Genomic DNA, 21323 nt, shown 5'->3' on the forward strand with positions numbered 1-21323 from the left:
AACTATGACATACAGCTATCTACTGGGGCTTTGGGGAAAAAAAAAGGGAGGAGGATTGGCAATAGATGTTAGCTCACAGCCGGTCTTCCTCAGCAAAAAGAGGAGGATTAGCACGGATGTTAGCTCAGGGCTGATCTTCCTCACAAAAAAAAAAAACCCCACAACGTGATAGGGTAGTATAAGACCAGCTGCATTGACGCAAGTCTGATCACGAAGCCCTCCTCAGGTTTAATTAGGCTCCTTCTCTCCGGCCTCAGCCTCCTCATCTGTTACACAATAGTGACCATGATACTTCCTTAAGGTTGTTGTGCAAATTAATGGAGATAATCATCATATGGCAGTATCTAGCCCAGGACCTGAACTTACTGGATTCACAAATAAAAATACGTGTTAAGTGGATAGTTATTTTTAATGATGCATGAACTTTCTTGTCAATTATTTAAATATAGTTTATTTTTTCCCCAAGTTCACATTCCTAATTACAACAGAGAGGCTCAGTTATATCTTGTTTATAAATCAAATATATTTAAACATGATGATTTATTATTGTTTTTCCTCTTTTTATTACCAAGGTTTTTTTCATAGGGATATGAAACCAGAAAACTTGCTTTGTATGGGTCCAGAACTTGTCAAAATTGCTGATTTTGGACTTGCGAGAGAATTAAGGTCACAGCCACCATATACTGATTATGTATCTACCAGATGGTGAGTAGTTTCATGTGACTCTCCAGAGGCATATGTCTATGTTGAAGTTTTCCTATGATGGATTGTGACATATCCTTCTAGAGGTTCCATATCGAGTATTTAAAACAAAGTATATAAGTGAATTTTGTATTCTTTGGAGAAAAAGAAGGACTGGTCATGACTATACTGATTAATGAAATAAGAGAAGGAGAAAGGATTTCATTCATTCATTCATGCAACAAATATTTATTGAACACATACCGTGTGCTGATACTATTTTAGGCACTGGGGAACACAGAAATGAACTAAAGGGAAAAAAATCTCTGCCTCATGCTGCTTACATGACAACATGTAATACACAATAAACAAGGTAAAAGTATCCTGAGTCACCAACAGAAAGACACACACATGTTCATCAAAAGACATGTAATAGTCCAAAACTGCAGACTACCCAAATGTCCATCCCCAGTGGCATAAAATAGTCACCCAGTGGAATGCTTTACAGAGATGAGAAGGAATGATCTACAACTACAGGCAGCAATCTGGATGAATCTCACAGATATGTTGAGAGCAAGAAGCCAAACAGAAGAAGAGCGTACACTGTATGATTCCATTTACATAAAGTGCAAAAATAGACAAAACTAATCTATGCTGGTCAGTCAGGATAGCAGTTACATGACAGGTGGGTGGAGGGTAGGTGCGCACTAGAAGAGTGCAGGAGGGGGCTTTCTGGGATGCTGATAACAAGCAGTTTCTTGATCTGGGTGCTGGGTCCATGGGTGTGTTCTGTTTGTGAAAATTCATCAAGCTGTACTCTTACGATAGGTGCATTTTTCTGTACGTATATTATACTCCAATAAAAACAAGTTAAGAATATATGTACATCAGATGGTGATACGTTATTATTGGGAAAAATACAATATAGAAAGGCACAGGGAGTTGGAAGAGATAGGGTAGGGAGAGGGAGTGTTGCTATTTTAAATAGAGGGTCTCACTGACAAGAGCCAGGGAGGAGATGCTGGGGCAAGCAGGAGCTTTTCAGGCTGCACAAATGCTGAGTGCGAAGGCCTTGAGACAGGAGCGCCACGTGTGAATTCTGCAGAGATAAGGAGGGCAGTAGTAGGAAATGAGGCCAGAGGGTTTACAGGGTGGCCAGATTTCATAGGTCCTGGTAAGGACTGTGGTGGCTTTTTAAATCTGAGCGAACTAGGGAGCCCCTGGAGGTTTTGAGAAGTATGACGAGATCTGACATGTTTTAAAAGCATCACTCTTGCTGCTGTATTGAAAATAGATTTTAGAGGAGCAAGGGCAGGGCAGGGAGACCAGGTAGAAGGCTATTACAATAATTCGGGCAGGAAATGATAGTGATTTGGATCTGCTGGCCGTGGAGGTGGTGAGAGGTGTAGAATGCTCGCTGTGTTTTTAAGGTAGAGCAAACGTGATTTCCTGATGATCAGATGTGGGGTATAAGACAAAGGAGTCAAAGACCCCAAGGTTTTTCCCAAGCACCCAGAAGGATGGAGTCAGCACTAATTGGGATGGGGGTGCTGTGGAGCTCTGGGGGAAGCACAGTTCCATTTTAGGTTGAGTGAATGTCTCTGAGACAAGCAAGGGGATATGTCAAAGTCAGCCCCTGTATGTATGATCTGGAGTACAGGGGACAGGGCTGGGCTGAAGGTGTACACTTAGACCTCAGTGTCAAAAATCACAAGATTGGATTAAGTCAGTAAGAGAGCGAGTGTAGAGAAGAGGTCCGAGGACTGAGCCTAGATAGAGGGACCATATGTCCCAGTTTGCCCAGGACAGTCTCAGCTGATGCCCGTCATCAATAAAATGAGCTGGAACAGGTCCGATAGACGCCCCCTGTATGCTTCCTGCCTCCTCTGAGGTCTTACCTGGTTATGTGAGACACACATGAACAGTGAACCATGGCTAATTCGGAGATTTCCTGTCTCTTTCTCCAACTCTTTTCCTGAAGCGATGTAACAAAATGTCCTTAGACAGGAGTGGTCCTCAGCCAACTCATTCATCCTGGGTGCTGACAGGAGTAGTATTTGATACTGTTCCCCCTGCCAGGCACATAGCATACCAGCTATGCTGGTATACATACAAGCACCACTTGTGCAAAGTCCTTTGCCATAACCTTTGAGATACCAGTTAGTGGGGCCATGGGAAACAGAAGTCACAGGTTAGGCGTACAGGAAATATGTGTGGGAGACAAACTCTCAGCAGTGTACTTGTAGGGCATATAGAAAGTAGTAGTCTGAATATTCTTTTTATAGTGATTATTACATAGTATAAATCTACAACTATTTTGCTGTTTGGTGTTATGGGTTGAATTATGTCCCCAAAAAAGATGTGTTGAAGTCCTGGTCCCAGTACCTGTGAATGTGACCTCATTTGGAAATAGAGTCTTTGCAGATGTAATCAAGTTAAGATGAGGTCATTAGGGTGGGCCCTAATCCAGTATGACTAGTGTCCTTATAAGAAGAGGAGAGACACAGAGACAGACACACAGGGGGAGACATGCGAAGACACACAGGGAGAAGGCTGTGCGATGGTGGAAGCCGAGATTGGACTGATGCATCTACAAGTCAAAGAACGCCAAGGGTTGCCAGCAACACCGGAAGCTAGGAGACAGGCTCAGAACAGATTGTCCCCTACAGCCTCCAGAGAGAACATGCCTACCCACCCCTTGCTTTCAGACTTCCAGCCTCCAGAACTGTGAGAGAATATGTTTGTCTTGGTTTAAACCATTCAGTTTGTGGCACTTTGTTACAGCAGCCCTAGGAAACTAACCCATTTGGTAATGCTTTTTAAAAAAATTATTTTGCAATGAACTCTTTTATCAACAATGACCTCCAAAAAACAAAAGTGCATATTTAGTGAAAGATTAAGTATTTTTCTTTTTCTAAAGAGAGGTTGCTGGAGAACTTACCTAAAATGTTCAGTGGCATTTGCCATCCACCACAGGGGCCATAAGTCACTGACCTGATGGAAACCAGAACACACAAATCTGCCGAAGCAGCACCGGCACCTGTTTCAGAAGTTAGCAGCTATTTTAAGAAGACTATGCCCAAGACAGCTACTAGCAAGTGCAGCTTTAGAAGATGGGTTTACACATTACTCTGTGAGGCATTGCTTTTCATTTAGATGAAATGAATATTCTAAATTAATTTCACTCTTTTTTAATTCCAAGTTTTCTTATGCAGGTATGAAAAGTAAAGCAATTGGCTATGAATGTGTAGGCTTCTTTAGCAGAGGAAGGACTTCACAATTCAATGATGCCAATTTTAAATGAGAGTCATCAAATGCTTCAAAGAGAAAAATCAGTTACCTTATTTCTAATAATGGTTTGATTTTTTTATCACAATGCATAGAAACAAAGTCAAGCTTCTGAAAGTTCATGCTGTGAAAGGTGAAATTTCTAATATTACCACAAATGCTATTGTAATTTCAGTTAAAAAGTTCAAAATTGAAGGTAAAATTATTGTTTTTCTGGTGACAATACAAGTATAGATTTTAGTGGAGCACAGCATAGCATCATAAAACAGTGTTCTTACTAAATTAAGAAACCTGGAAAGTAGAAATGTATTTGGATCAGTTAAGATGTATATCTATTTTGTAACTGTATCTAAATAAGCAGTTGATTTGTATTGGGATAAGCAGTTGATTTGTATTGTCCCAATCAAAATACAAGTTGTAGTTGTCAGAATTTACAAATTACACATATAGATATACAGAGTGTAACTGGACTATAAAATTTTTATGATGGCATTGATGTTGACTACAAAAAATACTTCTGCGTGGCAGTATGTGCTTTCTCTCTTTTCTGTCTGTCAGTTGAATTTTAGAATTGTTTGAGCCTCTGAAGAATTACTTTGTAAATCAATTTAAGTGATTTACAGTGGTATCTAGCTTCTTTGTAAACAAGTCCTTTACACTGTGGTTCCATTTTGTTCCAAATCACTTGAAAATCTTCAATCAGAATTTTTGATAAATGGAGTGCCAAAAACCCAAAGATCTTGAAGCTCACAGCCAATTGTGATTATTAAAAATAAGAAGACAATGATATTTATCCCCACAAAAGGAAAGGAGGAACTGAACAAATTAAATGATAAGAGCTCAGTGTACTAGTTTTATTTTTTAAAGGTATAATTAGATTTGGAAAATCTCCTCTTGCAGGAAGAATCTTTTGAAGGAGCTTCTATTTTTCATCAGGTAAATTTAGATTCAACGCTGAAATGGAATGAAATTGAGAAGACTTGTTTTTAGCATCTAAATTTGGCAAAATATTCAAAACAATTAATTTTGTCTCATAAAAATATTTGTCAAGGGCGAGCCCTAGTGGCCTAGTGGTTAAGTTCAGTGCGCTCTGCTTTGGTGGCCTGAGTTCGGTTCCCGGGCATGGACCTATATCACTCTGTTAGTGTCCATGCTGTGCTGGTGGCCCACATACTAAAAAATAGAGGAAGATAGGCATGGATGTTAGCTCAGGGTGAATCTTCCTCAGGAAAAAAAAAAATTGTCAAAACAGATAATAACAAGTGTTGATAAAAATGTGGAGAAATTGGAACCCTTATACATTGCTGGTGGGAGTGTAAAATGGTGCAAAACAGTCTGGCAGTTCCTCAATGGTTAAACACATAATTACCATGTTATCCAGCAATTCCACACCTAAGTATATACTCAAGAGAAATGAAAACACATATCTACACAAAAACTTGTACATGAATGTTCATAACAGCATTATTTACAACAGCCAAAAAGTGGAAACAACCCAACTGTCCATCAAGTGACAAATGGATAAACAAAATATGGTATATCCATACAATGAAAATACTATTCAGCAATAAAAAGAATGAAATACTGATACATGCTACAGCATGGATGAACCTTGAAAACATGTTAAGTGAAAGCAGCCAGTCACAAAGGACTAGATAGTATATGGTTCCTTTGATATGAAATGTCCAGAATAGGCAAATCTATAGAGACAGAAAGAAAATTAGTGCTAGGGGCATAGGGATATTGGAGAGGTGTGGGTTTTCTTTTGGGGGTAATGAAAATGTTCTAAAATTGTGATGATGGATGCACAACTCTGTGAATATAGTTAAAGCCACTGAATCTTACACTTTTAAATGGTTGAACTGTATATCATGTGAATTATATTCTCAGTAAAGCTGTCAGAGAAAGGTACTCTGAATGGAAGCAAAAAGACAATACCTTGAAACTTTTGGGCTGAAATACTTACACATTTCAATGTGAAAAAAGTTAGAATTAAGAATATCCTCCACCAAGTACCTTTGCTCTTGTAAATAGAGTATTTTTCTCAATTAAAAATATTGTCAATTGAGGGAATCAGCACTTTCAAACTGATAAGCAAAAAGAAGGAAAAAAATCTACTACTCAGGAATAATCTTTGTTAATCTTTTGTTTTCTGTTGTTCATATGAATATATTATGGATATAATGCTTTGTAACATTATACAACCATTCTCATTCAGAATATATCTGCTTCCATTCAGAGTTCCCCCTACCCCTTTTTCTTAATATCATATAGCATTTATTTCCATATTTGTTAATTTGAGTTCCTATCTTAGGCTACTTGGATATTTCATTTATATGGTCATGTGTCACTTAACAATGGGGATATGTTCTGAGAAATGCTTCCTTATGTGATTTTTGCGTTGTGTGAACATCACAGAGTGTACTAAAGGGGAACAAAATTTGCCACCCATAATGTGTCTCTTTAACATGAGGATTATTTTAGGCTGATTATTTTTAAGAAACAAGAGACTCAAAAAAGTTTTTCTTGTTACCTCCCCCTCAACTGCCTGAAAGAATTCAGATAATAAAACCTGTCTCAGGAAGTGAGCTATCACCCTAGCATCACATGAACTAGGTGGTAGACAGGGAGGAACCCAGAAAAGCCTGTTTGTTGGGGTCCCCTCTGTGTTCTTCTGTTTCTGTTGGCCAAACACTTGTTTTCTGAAACATTTGCTCCTTTTCACCTACCTGTGAATTGCTTTCCTTCCCTTTGAAGTCCCTGACTGTCCCCACCCCCAACATCTTTTGTCTTTAGCTGAGGATGGTATTTGAGGTGAGGGCTTTGGCCATTTTGGTGAGTTACTTGGTTTTCCTGGGTTTCTCTTATGTGTACAAGTTACTAAACTTTTGTTTGTTTTTCTCCTATTAGTCTATCTCATGTCAACTGAATTCTCAGATCAGCCAGAAGAACCCAAGGGTAGAGGAAAATTTCTTTCTCCCCTGCAGTGCTTACACAAACCTAGATGGTATAGTTTACCATACACCTAGGCTGTATGGTACTAATCTTATGGGACCACCGGCGTATATGCAGATCGTCATTGATTGAAACATTGTTATGTGGTGCATGACTTTGTTTCCAGCCCCACTAAGTGTTTGTAGTCAGGAAAAATGTGTTATGTCCAGTTTAACCCCAGCACGTTGTACAAATGCCTGATGCACAGAAGGCACTTAATACCTGTTCCTTGATTGAAATGCATGACCCAACAGAACAGAATCCTGCTGCCACTCCATCTTTGAAACGACAATCAAAATAGCCTGTTTTGTTTTTATTTTCATAGGTATCGTGCTCCTGAAGTTTTATTGAGATCCTCAGTTTATAGCTCTCCCATTGATGTGTGGGCTGTTGGGAGTATAATGGCTGAACTGTATACATTAAGACCACTTTTCCCAGGGACAAGTGAGGTCGATGAAATCTTTAAGATTTGCCAAGTTTTAGGGACTCCCAAAAAAGTAAGTACTCTTGTCTTACCTGGTTATAACTTTTGATTATTTATAACTTTTGCCTAGCTATCTGATATTTTCATTTTCAAATAGCCTTATGATTTAATGGTTAATTTTCTTATAATCCTTAATTTTTTTTTATTGGGTGGGATGAGGATTACAAGAAGCCAGAATCCCACCAGACTGAAGAAGAAAGGTGTTTACCTTTCTTTAAGAACCTAAGGAAAAATACTCTATATTTGGGATTCTATATAGTATTTAACTTTGAGTTGATGACCAGCTGATGCCTATGTAGACACCCTTGGTTAGACTCTTTCCTACTTGCTCTGTGAATGTCCGTTGGCATCAGCTCATTAACCTCAGGTGTCCTAGGCCTTATTTTCTCGTTTCCTTTTATATACCTCTGCCGTGGATATTTGATTTCTTGAACTGAGTACTTTTCAACTACTGCATTCAGCTAGACCTTACTTTCTGAGATGTACTTAATATATTTAAGTATATATAATTACATTCTAATTAAATTAGTATGTGCCTTATAGTTAACATTAGAAAAGTAAATATAGCTATTAAAGTTTTAACATAATTGTCATTTCCTGGCTCTGTGCAGTTTTTAACACTGGATGCAATGCACACCATAGAATGAGGATCTTTGTAATAATCAGCCTCTTTGTAAAGCACTTGTCCTTATTCGTTCAAAGTCACCTGGGAATCATCATCATCATCAAGATCCAAATACCAGACAAGAGCTTAACATTTTGAACTTTATAGAAGTGCTTTCTCGTTTTTTCCTAACCCTCAGTTCAATGTTCTTTCTATACTGTTTGTAGCACTAAATTGTATATGTGATCTGGTATTTCATTCTCACATTTATTTATGTGAATCAACATTAAAATTTTCACACACAAATGATTTTTATATTATTATGTTTTTAAATTGATTACTAAAACCAATTCTCTTTTTGCCCCCCCCCCCCCCGTATTCCTTAAACAGAGTGACTGGCCAGAAGGGTACCAGCTTGCATCCTCTATGAATTTCCGCTTTCCCCAGTGTGTTCCTATAAACTTAAAAACCCTTATTCCCAATGCCAGTAATGAAGCTATTCAGCTTATGACTGAAATGCTGAATTGGGATCCAAAGAAACGCCCAACAGCAAGCCAGGTAAAATGAATCTCCTTGGTATACTTTTTTCTAAATTTTGAGGTTTTACAATATTAGGGACATTTTCATTTGTAAAGCCCTAAAGCTCCAAGGCATCCAGTATATATAATGAATTAATTTCTAGGCATATTAGACCCTTGGGAGAATTGCAAAAATAGCAATCCAATGATTTTCCGTGTGTTGTGTTTCACATGAGTAACCTATGAAGGTGAAGCTGAAAGGAACACATCTCTAATGATAAAAATGCAGGCATGTGACAAGCTAGTTAGGAAGAAACTTGTCATGGGCAGGAAAAACGCATTTCTTCAATTATACAATACAGTTGACTTTCTGAAGCTTTCTTTCCTGATGGTTTGGGGACTCTTGTTCACTCTCGGGCTCCCACAAGAGGGCAGCACGTGGCACCCATGCTGGCTCCTTTGTGACTGACTAGACCTCAAATGTATCTCAATTCTCATGGTCTTTAAAACACCATGGTTTTCAACTAAAACCATGGGCTTAAATTAAAAAGAGCTTAATTTCAAAAGTCATAATAAGCTTTGTTGTATTGTTATTATTTAAATATAAATTCAGTATTAAAATTACCAAAAACTTATTTGGCTTTTTAAAAATTTAACTTGAGAAAATGTTTTCTAAAGGTCATCTGGAAGAACAAATGGGAAAGAATATTCAGGACAGGTTTGAATAAGTAATTGGAGGATGGTGGTAGGGGCTGACAGCTTGCCCTATCAAATATTAAAATAATCTGTAAAGTGATAGTAATTACAACAGTGAAGGTACTAGCATACAAATTGACAAATAGCTCAGGGTTGCAGAAGCTGTTAAGTGAGCGTAAGGTAAACATGGCACCACACATTGCGGGGAGGGGACAGTGAATGTTCCTGGGACACTGAGTTAACTCTTAGGGAAAAAGTAAATTTAGGTTCTTACCTCTCACTACACTTTACAAATAAATCATAGAAGGTTCAAATAATGAGAAGGAGGACTAAACTATTAAAAAGTAAAGAAAGCACAGGTGAATATTTGATCTCAAGGTAAGAAACAGATGGGTATAACAGTAGAGAAGAAACCACAAAAGGAAAACTCAGAAGATTTGATCACATAAAAATTAATTTTTCTCTTATATCAAAATCTTAAAATTGAAAAGACAAAGTGAGAATTCTTTTTAACAAGTATGACAGCTATTTTCTAATGTTTCTAAACATTTATTACTTTTGTAATAAAAATATAATAAAAGTCTTTAAAATTTACCTTAAAAAGATAAGTGGGCATGAGACATGAAAAAAAATCACAGAAAAAGAAACAAAAATTACTAAAAATATTTTTTAAATGTTCAACCCTTGTTCATTATCATAAAATGCAAATAAAAATGAAATACTATTTTTTATCCATCAAATTAGCAAAAAGCAAAAACACTTTACAGGCTATTTCTCTAAGTAATGGAAAGCAGTTTTGCAATGTATATAAAGAAACTTTAAAAGAATCAGAAAGTTGGATAAAGATTTATGCCCAAAGATGTTCAAAGCTATTGGAAGTATAAACCTAAATCTTTTCAAGGAAACAAAGTATATACATCCTTAATATGGACTATTTTGCCACCATTAAAAATGTAATTTTTAAAACTAAAGTAACCATTTCAAGATTTCTCAAGCTCAAATGCTAAGTTTAAAAATAGGCTATAATACTATATACCTATGCTATGACTTTATTAAAAATATATACATGTTATATGACTAGAAAGAAATACTGAAAAGAAAAACATCAAAATGTGAGCAGTGGTTATCTCTTGGTGTTGGTATTAGAGATGATTTTAATTTCTTCTTGAGAACTTTCTATACATTCTTTACCCTATGCAATGATCAAATATTTCCTTAATAAACAGGAAAACAAATTATCATTTTTTTAAAGATTCTCTTCTTCTTGAAGGATAATAGCTGATATCTTAAAGGGGAAAAGTTGTTACAGATGAAGGTTTGAAATTACAAAACACATTCATGAAGGTTCTAGCTCCAAAATATGCATTATTAATTTAGGATTATTGATTAATGTGACTTAATTTAGAATTTAAGTGCCTTCTGTGTGTCAGGTACTGATGTATTTAAATCGTCTATATTGGTCAAGTTCCTCTTAGCAATATTAATGTAATTAGCACATACATCAGTTGTGGTAGGAGACATCTTAGAATAAAAACTCTTACCACCTCGCCAAAATATAGCTCTCTGCCCTTAACCTCTTTTTTGTCCACTGTTTCATAGCCCTACTTTTTAGTGGAAGCAAGGAGACCTAGCTAGGGAGAGGTGAAGTTGTAGGATACAGGGACCATGTACAGAGCTGCCTCTGTCCCTCTAGAATCTGCCCTTACACACCTGAGAATAAGGTACCTGTAGATCAGGGCTATGCTCACACATAGGTGGGAACTGGCTCAGGGCAGGTGGTGCAGGGGAACAGGGTTTGGCTATCTTAAGGAGCCCCCCTCTTCCCCACCTCCCTAAAAAAACAGCAGGACTGGGAACGTCCCTCTTCTCTCCGGGCATATGATACTGATAAGGGGATCAATATCCACAGCTGAGCTGCACAGAAGGCTTCAGAACTTCTCTAGACAAAGTTTCATCAACCTCGGCACTACTGACATTTTTGACCAGACACTTTGTTGGAGGGCTGTCCTGTGCACTGTAAGATGTTGAGCAGTGTTTCCGGCAGCATGCCTAGATGCCCGTAGCACCTCCCACCCCCCAAGTTGTGATAATAACAAATGTCTCCAGACATTGTCAAATGTCCCCTGAGGGGCAGAATCACCCCCAGTTGAGAACCACACTGCTCTAGACGTGTCACCAGACAGTCATCAGGGTCCCTCCATGCAATAGCACCACTTGGGTGACTGGTCTAGTTAAAACTCAAACAGTGATTGTTTTTAATTAGTATTTTTATATTTTCTTCTCATAAATATCTGCTCTTTGCTGGTATATCGATACACATATGTGTTTGTAATCTCCTTTCTTAGAATATTTTGTTGCTGGTAGGTATGTTGTTATACTTAGGCTAAGAGTAGCCCTGAATTTTACATAATGTTATAGTTAATCATTTTAAATAAACTATGTAGAAGGTTTTCTTAATTCATTTCTTAGTGCCTTTGGATGGACTCTCATTATCGGGATCTAGCATTTCAGTCTGAATTAATCACATCAAATTTAGCAAATGCTGATAAGTTAGATTTTTCCATATAAAAGCTTTAAATAAGTAGAACAGTTGCTTTGCCTGAATCTTAAAATGACAAGTGAGTTTTACATTCTTCCTATTAACGTACTTTTTAACTTTTTTGAATGAAATTTATTTCTCACATCATTTTTTCCTGGTTATCTTTTTACAGTCCCCACATAAAGGGAAAACTGGATGTTCTCTAACTCTTTGAAGCTAACCTAGGCTAGTGATACATGCCTAGCCCAGCGCCTGACAGTAGTCTATGTGCAGTATATTTAAAAGAAATCATTTTCCATTTGTTATTTCCATGCTTTTATAGGCATTGAAACACCCGTATTTTCAAGTTGGTCAAGTATTAGGCCCTTCCTCACATCATCTGGAATCGAAACCGTCTTTAACTAAGCAGGTGCGACCCCTAGACTTGAAGCCGTCTTTAGTTGATCTAGAACCTAAGCCTCTGCCAGACATAAATGATCAGACTGTCGGACAGCCCCAGCTGAAAAACAGCCACCAGCCACTGCAGTGTATCCAGCCGCCGCAGAACGTAAGCACCCAGCCAGCGCCAAAGCAGCAGAGTCAACAGAAACAGCCGCAGACACTATTTCCAAGTATCGTCAAAAACGTGCCAGCCGTAAGTAGCCCACAGTAACTCTTTAGAGGCAACAGTTTGGTTCAGTTAGAATTTTCTTTCTAGGCATTTCTAAAAATGTTGGGAAGATATAAAAGATTATTCTACATTAAAGCTCCTGCTTCCTCTGGCAGGAGCTTGGCATGAGATAAATTAAAACTCTAATATGATTTATAAAAAGAAAAACTTTCAGAATGAAAGTAATCAAGTTTGCATGCTATGGACTTTAACAGTTACTTGGATGCAAAAGAATTCAAAGAAAGAATTGAAAAGAATCTGGTACTTAAAAGAACTGATCCTAAATCTTAAGGATTTTAACAGTAATTTTATACTGTTTTTAAATGCTAACGAACATGAACAGAATGGGTTTTTTAAGTGTCAGGCATAGTATAAAACTTCCTATTTCTTTTGTTCAGTTCAGGGAGCTTGTCAAGTGCCGTATTATTTTAGCTGTCTCCTCGAGATGTATACTCCCAAGTGTATTTGCATTATGGGAATTTTAGGACTGAAAGAGATCTTAAAGAAACTGTGTCTAATTCCTTATCCAGTCCTGCCATCCTCATAGAAGTAAGCCCTGCCCCCAATAGCACTAATTGCATTCTAACATACCGTTAATTACTTGTTTCTTATGTGTATTGTTTATCATCTGGTTCTTCCTACTAGAATGTAAGCTCCACGAGGTCAGGTATGTTTGTCTGTTTTGTTTATCAGTATAGACCCAGAGCCCAGAACAGTGCCTGGTACATGGTAAATTCTCAGCAAATATCTGTTGAATGAATGAGTAATTGTCCACACTATTTCTGAACTACAGGGTCCTGAGGAGTCCACATCATCTTTGGGGCAGTTCTCACTGTTAGAAAGTTCTTCCTTATACTGAGCTAAAATCTGGTGTTCTGTAGTTTCCTGTAAGTCTTCTAGAAAGGCAACCTTTCAAATATTTGAAAATAGCCCCTGTATTATCTCCCTTTTTACTCTAAGAGAAACATCTCCTATTCCCTCACGTGCTCCACATATGACATCATTCACCAATGAATGAGTCAAGTCTGAAGGAGCCTTTGAGTCCCCTCACAACCTGCTCCCCACTTAGAATGAAGCTGCCAGAGTTAACAGCAGACAGTGGGTAGGGAGCATAAAACAGGATGAATCACCTCCAACATTCCAGAGCCATATGTTCACTTGTACCACCAAGGATCACATTTTTGTTTTTGTTTTTTCTTGGAAGGCACATCAAATGTTGACTCATATTGAGAGGGAAGAAAAGGAAGTTAATATTTATTGAATAGCTACTAAGTGCCATGCACTATACTAGGTCCCCTGTATACATTCACTAAGTTAAAGTACCCAGTAACCTAGCCCTAAATTTTTAGATAGCCAGTCAATTCCAGAGTTGGGATTGAGCATTCTGTCAACTAAAATTACTAAATCTTTTTACAAGTGCTTCTGCCAAATCACATATTCTGTACCTCTCATATATCTGAGCTCTAGGATTCAAAAAGTTGCAAGACCTTACTTTTACCTCTCAAGTTTCTAATAAGTATTTCTGAACCCTTATTTTGTCTTCTCAGTTTAACTAACCACTCTGTCCAGCTTGTTGCCAGCTGTGGATTCGTTTAGTTGTTCCTTTGTTTTTTTCTCCTGTATCTTCATGATGAACAATAGCACAGAGCCCTTGAGCAGGCCACTAGAACCTTCTAGATTGACACTGATCCATTAATCAGTACTCCTGGTCAGATTTTTGAACTATGTATTTGTCTTAGTCTGCTTGGGCTGCCATAACAAAATTCCATAGACTTAAACAACAGAAATTTATTTTCTCCCAGTTCTGGAGGCTGGGAAGTTGATTCCTGGTGAGAGCCCTCTTCCTGGTTTGTAGACAGCACCTTCTTGCTTCGTCCTCACATGGTGGAGAGAGAAACCAAGCTCTCTGGGGTTTCTCTTTATGAGGGCACTAATCCCATCATGAGGGCCTCATGACCTCATCTAATCCCCAACTACCTCCCAAAGGCCCCATCTCCAAATACCAACACATTGGAGTTGGGGTATAAATTTTGTGGGGGGGGGTCATATAAATTTCAACATATAAATTTTGGGGGACACAAATATTCAGTCCATTGCAGTACTGATCCACCTATGTTGTCCTTTCATTACTTCATTTCATTGATAGCATGAAAGACCCTGTCACCTACTTTGCTAAAGTCCATATAGACTACATGTATTCATTGCCCTTTATGAAAAATGGTGGCCTATATGATCTACCACTTTTTTTCCCTTAGTGCTCAAAAACTTTCCCTTTAATGACTGATTTTAGAATTTTGGCCCTCATCCTATACCAAACCTATTAATGTGGAGTTTGCAAAAATCCACCTTCTACTTTAAAAATTATTTATATTTGCCCTTTTCTGGTCTTCTCAGATATACAAGACTACTTGACATTACTGGCATTGTTCAGCAGCATACAGCATCGGTGCCCTAAAATACACTTCAACTGAAATAAGAGTCTTGAACTCAGCTCAGTAGATAACTTTTGATTAACTCTTCTCATCTGGGACTTTAGGTCTTTTTTTTTCTCCTTAGCCTAGAGCTCATTCTTCCAGACAAATAAAACAATAGTATAATAGAAGTTGGCAGATACTACTTTTTGTCATCATCCATCATGACACGATCAGCTGCAAGCAATAGCATATCCATTCTTAAAGCATCATCTTGCTCCAAACATAGCTGTATCTGCTGACTTTGCTTCCAAATTCCCTAATTGTCAATTGCCTTTTGGATTTTTCATATTACATGCCCCAAAACCACCCCATGTAAATTTGTAGAAAACCATCTCATTGTCTGCCACCAGCCAGGTCTTCTTCCTCATTCCTTATTTCTGTTGATAGAGCCACCATTCTGAGATAATCAGGCTCAAATTTTTAAAGTCATCCCTGCCTTTCCTTCTCTGTGTCCATTAGAATTATATTCAGTGATTTTTGACAGAAACTTGACCACTGTGGCTTAAACAATAGGGATTGTTTTTCTCACATAACAAGAAGTCAGGTGGTGGGCAAGCCCGCCATGGTACTGCTTGTAAAAGGAACCAGACTGCCTCAGTCTTCCTGTTCCACCACCCTTAGCAGGCAGCTTTTATTCCTGTGGCCACAGGATGGCTGCTTCTCCTTTGGGGTTGCATCTACATTCTGGAAGGGGGAGGAGTAAAAGACAACTGGCGCATGCCAGCGGAGTCTAAAAATGGCTCTCCAGGAAGCCCCTCCCAATAGACTCACACTGACAGCTCACTGGCCAGATCGTGTCACATGGCTACATATAGCTGCAAAGGAGGCTGGGATTTCAGGTGTTTTAACTGGGTACATTGTTGCACTGAACAAAATCTATTAGTAAGGAAGCAGGGGAGAAGGGCTATTGAGTGGGCACCTGGCAGTGTCTGCCACACTCTCCTTTGACCTCTGTTCAGATAGATACAAAGTCCAGGCCTTTTATTCCTTGTTAATAGCAAATGTATTCTTCCGTGAGCATTCCAACCACTAAGAATCTGTTGCCCTTGTCACTGCATGCCACTATAACTGCAAAGGACTCCTATCTGAAGAGCCTGACCTTTCTAGAATGCTGCCTTTAGCTCATCACTTTTTAGCTCAGAAACATCCAGTGCTCTCCATTGCCCATAGGGTAGCTGCAACCCCTTAGGCAGACATTGAAGGCCCTTCAGACTCTAGCATTAGTCTGTCTTTGCAATCCTATCCTCCACTACTCCCAGCACGACCGTCTGCTTTGATAAACTTAGTCTCTTCTTTCTTCCTGGAACATACTCTGGCACTTTTGTATTAAAAAGCTATAGTTTATACATTTCCTCTTCCAAACTCTAGAATAATAATAATAACAATCAAAATAATAACAATACTACCTAACATTTAGTAACTCGTGCTAGGCCCTGTCCTAAGGACTTTCAATATATTTTACTATTAAATTCAGAAACGCTAAGTTAGATATTTAGATAAATACTGCATATCCCCATTTAAGGAGGAGGAAACTAAGGCTTTGAGAAATTAAATCACTTGCTCAAAGAGACAGTGTCACACATGGCAGTTTTCTAAATTACACATCAATGAAGAGTCAGTTCTGTTCCTAAGTGTTCAAGTCTCCCCCCAGCCCAAGTTCACAGAGAGCTCTGCTCCCTCTGAACTCCTATTGTATTTTTAGCATGTGCTACCTATTTTTGTTAATACTTTTAAATGTGTATATATGTTATCTTCTTAACTATATGGAAGGCTCCTTGAGAATGGAGACTCTTGGTATCAAATATAATAGCTTGTGCATTAAAGGCATTCAGCAGATGATTAAAGATGGTAATGATTTTCCACTACAGAAGCCAAATGGCACACTGGGTCATAAAACTGCTAGGAGGCGTTGGGGTCAGACTGTGTTCAAGTCTGGAGAAGGTTGGGAAGAGTTTGAAGACTGTGACTTTGGAGCTTCCCATTCCAAGAAGCCAAGCATGGGTGTTTTCAAAGAAAAGAGGAAAAAAGATTCTCCATTTCGGTAAGATTTCAAATTCCTCGGGAAAATGTATTTTTATCATGTATCAACTTTATTTTCCTCATTAAATATAAATGAATGTAGATATTAAAAGATAATAAGTAGCTTAATATTGTTTTTTTCCACAAAACCCAAATCTCTATGCAAACCTCTGAAAAGGTAAGAATCTTTACTTCTCACAGTAGTGATTCTCAGTACTAGTGGTTGAGTGTTGCATGTGTGTGGAGGGAGGGGTTCTTGTTAAATTTTTAGTGTGCCCTGTTGAATTATGATCACCATTTTGAAATTCACTTGCCTGTTTGCAGCAAGCAAAGCACAATCTACAAAAGTGATGGTTTCCTCTGATGGTGTTCAGATTCAATTATTTGTTTGCTTGCTATTCTAAACTTTTCTGATCATTTCCTGAACTTTTTCTGGAAGTTTAATATCTCTAGCAGTACCTTTTCTTTTTATAAGTTGAATCATCATTAGTACATTATTCAACTTTGAAGTGAGGGTGGGTTAATTCTTGGTGAACATTTTGGAAAAATATTTTCATTTTTTTTCCTCTTTGGAACAGAAGAGAAGAGGGAGAAAAGATGTGGCATGAGTATCTATGTATCTAATAGCTGTTGGGCACTGTATAGTGCAGAAGTCTTCACTTTGTGGTACACATACTTTTGAAGGTACATGAAGACTCTAAGCAGTACACAAGCTCAGATAATTCTTAGTCAGTCAGTTTCCAGATCCTCAAGTTCCATAGGTACTGAACTTGAGAACAAACCTGCTTAATCCCCCTCCCACTTCATGCCAGAAAGTTACACCTCTTGCATGGCATTCGGATGTAACAACCTTTGAGGTGTTAAACAAAAGGGAGAAATCAGAAGACTGGCACCTTCAACTCAAAGGCTTTCTGTTGTTCCTTGTCATATACATATTTTTCTTAAGGGGAAAACCTTGCTTTAGAAATAGGGTATATTAGCCTGTGTTGGAAAACATGGAGATTCAGAACCACTGAAGCACCAGAGCCTAGTGATACTTATTCTTTTAAAATTACTAGAATGTTCTGTAAAACCACCTGATTTTTCAAAACCTACGGATATAAATTATACATGACTTTTTTAAGATTCAGAGTGTTTTACAGAATAAGGTAGTTACAGCTTACTTTATCAAGTCATACCAAGAAATACCCCAATTACAGTCAATCCTCATAATGTTTCATCTTATAAATTATTTACTGTTTTCTATCTGCTATTAACAAAAAACAAGAAATAGAATTATTTAATTTATGATGAAAAACGATAGATGTCAACTTAAATATGTGCAGGGAGCTACACAGTTGTGTTTTTTTCCAAACAATTCTTTGCATCTGGGAGCAAGAATTTGAAGACCGTTGGTGTAGTATGTAGATGACTTGAAAACTTTTTTTTTAAACCCATGTCATTCTAATTCCAGCTGAACTTTATCGTATATTTTTAGGGAAGGAAGAGGTTTGAATCAAAACCTATAGTTAAGATCCAGTTTGTAGTCTATGTATTTGGTTCTGGCAAGGGAACAATTGGTAAACTTCTTCAACATCAATTATTCCTTTTCTCTTGAAATTTCTTTAGAAAACCTGTTTGACAATGAATTTTTAATGTAGATATTTCTTTTATTTTTATTTTTTGATATCATTAAATGTCCTTATACAATATAGACACATAATAATAATTATTATTAATATACTACCACTTATTAAGCACCTATGTAAATTTTATTTATAATCTTCATACTCCAATAAAAGTATCTGCAGAATAGGACACTGAGACTCAGGTTGAATAAATAGGTTGCTCAAGGTCAGATGAGGCTTAATTCAAATGCTCTCTCTCTCATCTGCACCACACTACCACTTAAGCTATAGGAGGTCAAATACTTGGTGAACTGAATGAACTCTGCAATTCTCTGCTCAGTTTCTCAGGCAGCCTGGGCTTCCCCATAAAGAATACAAAGTACCAAATACTAAATGTAAAACCTTTACTTAACATTGTCTTTTTTTAAGTGAACAAAAGCTAGCTATTTATATTCATACTCGGTAGATATTTACTACACACCTAGTTGGTATTAAGCAAAGGTATGAACATGACATGGTCAGTCTTGAGCCCATCAAATGTACAGCAGCAGTAATAAGACTTCAAGTACCTATAACACAAGACAGTGTGTATTAAGTGCCACTAATGAAGGAGCTGCAAGGAGCTCTAAGAGTCGGTTTATGGGCAGACCACTTTGAGGAGGACAGGAAAGTCTTTTTAGAGTGAGCAGTTTTGAAAATGGGTAGAATTTCCACAATTGGTATAACTACAATGGGCTGAGGGGAAGGGAAAGAAACCAGAAATGGGTGCGGCTGTTTCTAATGAAGGGGGCCTACCTGTGTCTAGGGCTACCACAAAGCGGATTGGGCTAGCCAGCAGTTCGGAGGGCCAACCAAGCCAGTGTCAGTCCCCAAGGGGGTCCCAAACAACCTTCCTGTTTATCCATTGCTTTAGTAGACAGGTGAAGGGGCTATGATTGTCTTCCCTTTCAACATGCCATCTTCCACATTATAAATCCACAACTGCACCAGTTGCAGGAAAGATAGAAACACACACAGGCAACTTGCTGCTCTGTGACAAAGCTGTCTGTCACATAATATCTAAATTAGAAATGATTTTATGCACTGCCTAATATCTACTGGGGAGAAAGGTTGTCATTTAGTGTTCCTATCAGTCAAAGGACTCTGATGGAAACCACTGAAGTGAGGTCACCTTGACCACATTTGAAAAGATGTGCAGAGGGTGGGTGAGAACATGGTACCTGTCATCTTCTCATTCTTCATGCTGTAATGCTACCTTATGTTGACTTTCAAGGCTTCCAGAGTCAGTCCCCTCAGGCTCCAACCACTCACCAGGGGAAAACAAGAGCGTACCTGCTGCTATTTCCCTAAAATCTGATTCTGAATTGTCAACTGCTTCAACAGCTAAACAGTACTACTTGAAACAATCAAGATACCTTCCAGGTAAGTAGAGAAAATCAAGTGTTTACTGCTAACTAGAATAGAGATAGGCCAGGCTCAAGTATCTTGGAATCTGCAGAAAGGGCACCAGTGAAATGAAAAGGACAATCACAGTGCTCTTTGCTGGCTCAGCCTTGTCACCAAGTGCTTTTCTGGACCTCCTGCGTCTGTGAAGCCTGTAGCCCCAAATCAAGAGGAAGAATGTGCTTCAAAAAAATGCCACCCTCACCCACCAAAGCTATGCCTTTAGTAAATGCTAAATTTTATTAAAACAATTCTGCATCCCCATTACAACAGTTTATAAAATTGTAGAATTTTATACTGTTTCGTAAATGATCTGATTTCCATTTTTGAGAGATCATTCTGGCTGCTGGGTAGAGCATGCTAGGTGCTCAAGAGAGACAAGGAGACTGGTCAAGAGGCCACTGCATATGTCCAGATAGAGAGAGTAATGGCTTGTTCCATAGTAGATAGAAAGCGTAGATAGAAGCAGATAAAATCTAGATGTATCTGGTAGTGGAACTGATAGGACTTGCTGATAGATTAGCATGGGTGATGGTAAAGATGGAATGAATCAGTGTTGGCATCTGGGTTTTTGACTTGGCAATCAAGTGGATGGTGGTGACTTTAACTGAGAAAGGGAAGATTAGGAGAGGATAGGAGGTAGAGAACCAGGAGTTGAGGTTGGGATGCCTATGAAACCTCTGAGTTGATCTATCTAATGGACAATTGGACACGTGAATCTGGAGCTTAGGAGAAAGATCTAGACAGATGGTGGGGAGTTATATTGTGCCTGCAAGTAGAATTTTCTCCTCAAAATCCACTTTAAAAAGAAAAGTTTAAAATTCAAGTTGCTCTAAAAGGGAATCAATTTTTAAATCATCATGTTCTAAACTATCTGTACAGATATATCTTTAGTCCAACAAGAGGAGGAAATGATCTTTTTCTCTTGTGCTTTTGTGGGCATGGTCATTTACAGCTTTCTGAATGTAGGAAGCAGGCCATTGCATTCATCTGAGAAAGATTTGCTTTTCACATCTGAGTCTCCAAAAGTAAGCCCTAGTCTTCATTTCCCAGGAGCTTGTTTGGGAGAAGGGATAAGGAAGATGAGAGAAAAGGTTGAGACTGGATTGTTAGCAAGAGGGTGATGCATAACACATTTTTCTGTATACCTTTTAGGCAACCATATAAATTTCAGTTCTAGGAATCTAATAGGGATCCACTCCTGTTGTAAATAATTGAAGTGAGAACAAAATGAAACTGACGAAAGGGTTTAGAAATGACTGGGATAGAAAACAGAAGGCATAGTGGTGCAGAGGTGTAGCCACAGGTGTTGACTAAGTTGAAATAA

General features: G+C 38.1%; 1 protein-coding gene across 3 annotated transcripts in view; it reads left to right on the plus strand.

Moving 5' to 3' along the window:
• MAK (male germ cell associated kinase) overlaps positions 1-21323 on the plus strand; it is a 60771-nt gene that overhangs the window by 23861 nt on the left and 15587 nt on the right. For all 3 annotated transcript variants that reach the window (XM_058555268.1, XM_058555269.1, XM_058555270.1), the window contains exons 6-11: positions 573-705; positions 7289-7460; positions 8442-8609; positions 12127-12438; positions 16796-16968; positions 19827-19975. In XM_058555268.1, the coding sequence (XP_058411251.1) occupies positions 573-705; positions 7289-7460; positions 8442-8609; positions 12127-12438; positions 16796-16968; positions 19827-19975 (1107 nt within the window). The remainder of the gene's footprint in view (positions 1-572; positions 706-7288; positions 7461-8441; positions 8610-12126; positions 12439-16795; positions 16969-19826; positions 19976-21323) is intronic.

Source organism: Diceros bicornis, chromosome 14 (genome assembly GCF_020826845.1).
Source record: "Diceros bicornis minor isolate mBicDic1 chromosome 14, mDicBic1.mat.cur, whole genome shotgun sequence".
Taxonomy (NCBI): Eukaryota; Metazoa; Chordata; class Mammalia; order Perissodactyla; family Rhinocerotidae; genus Diceros; species Diceros bicornis.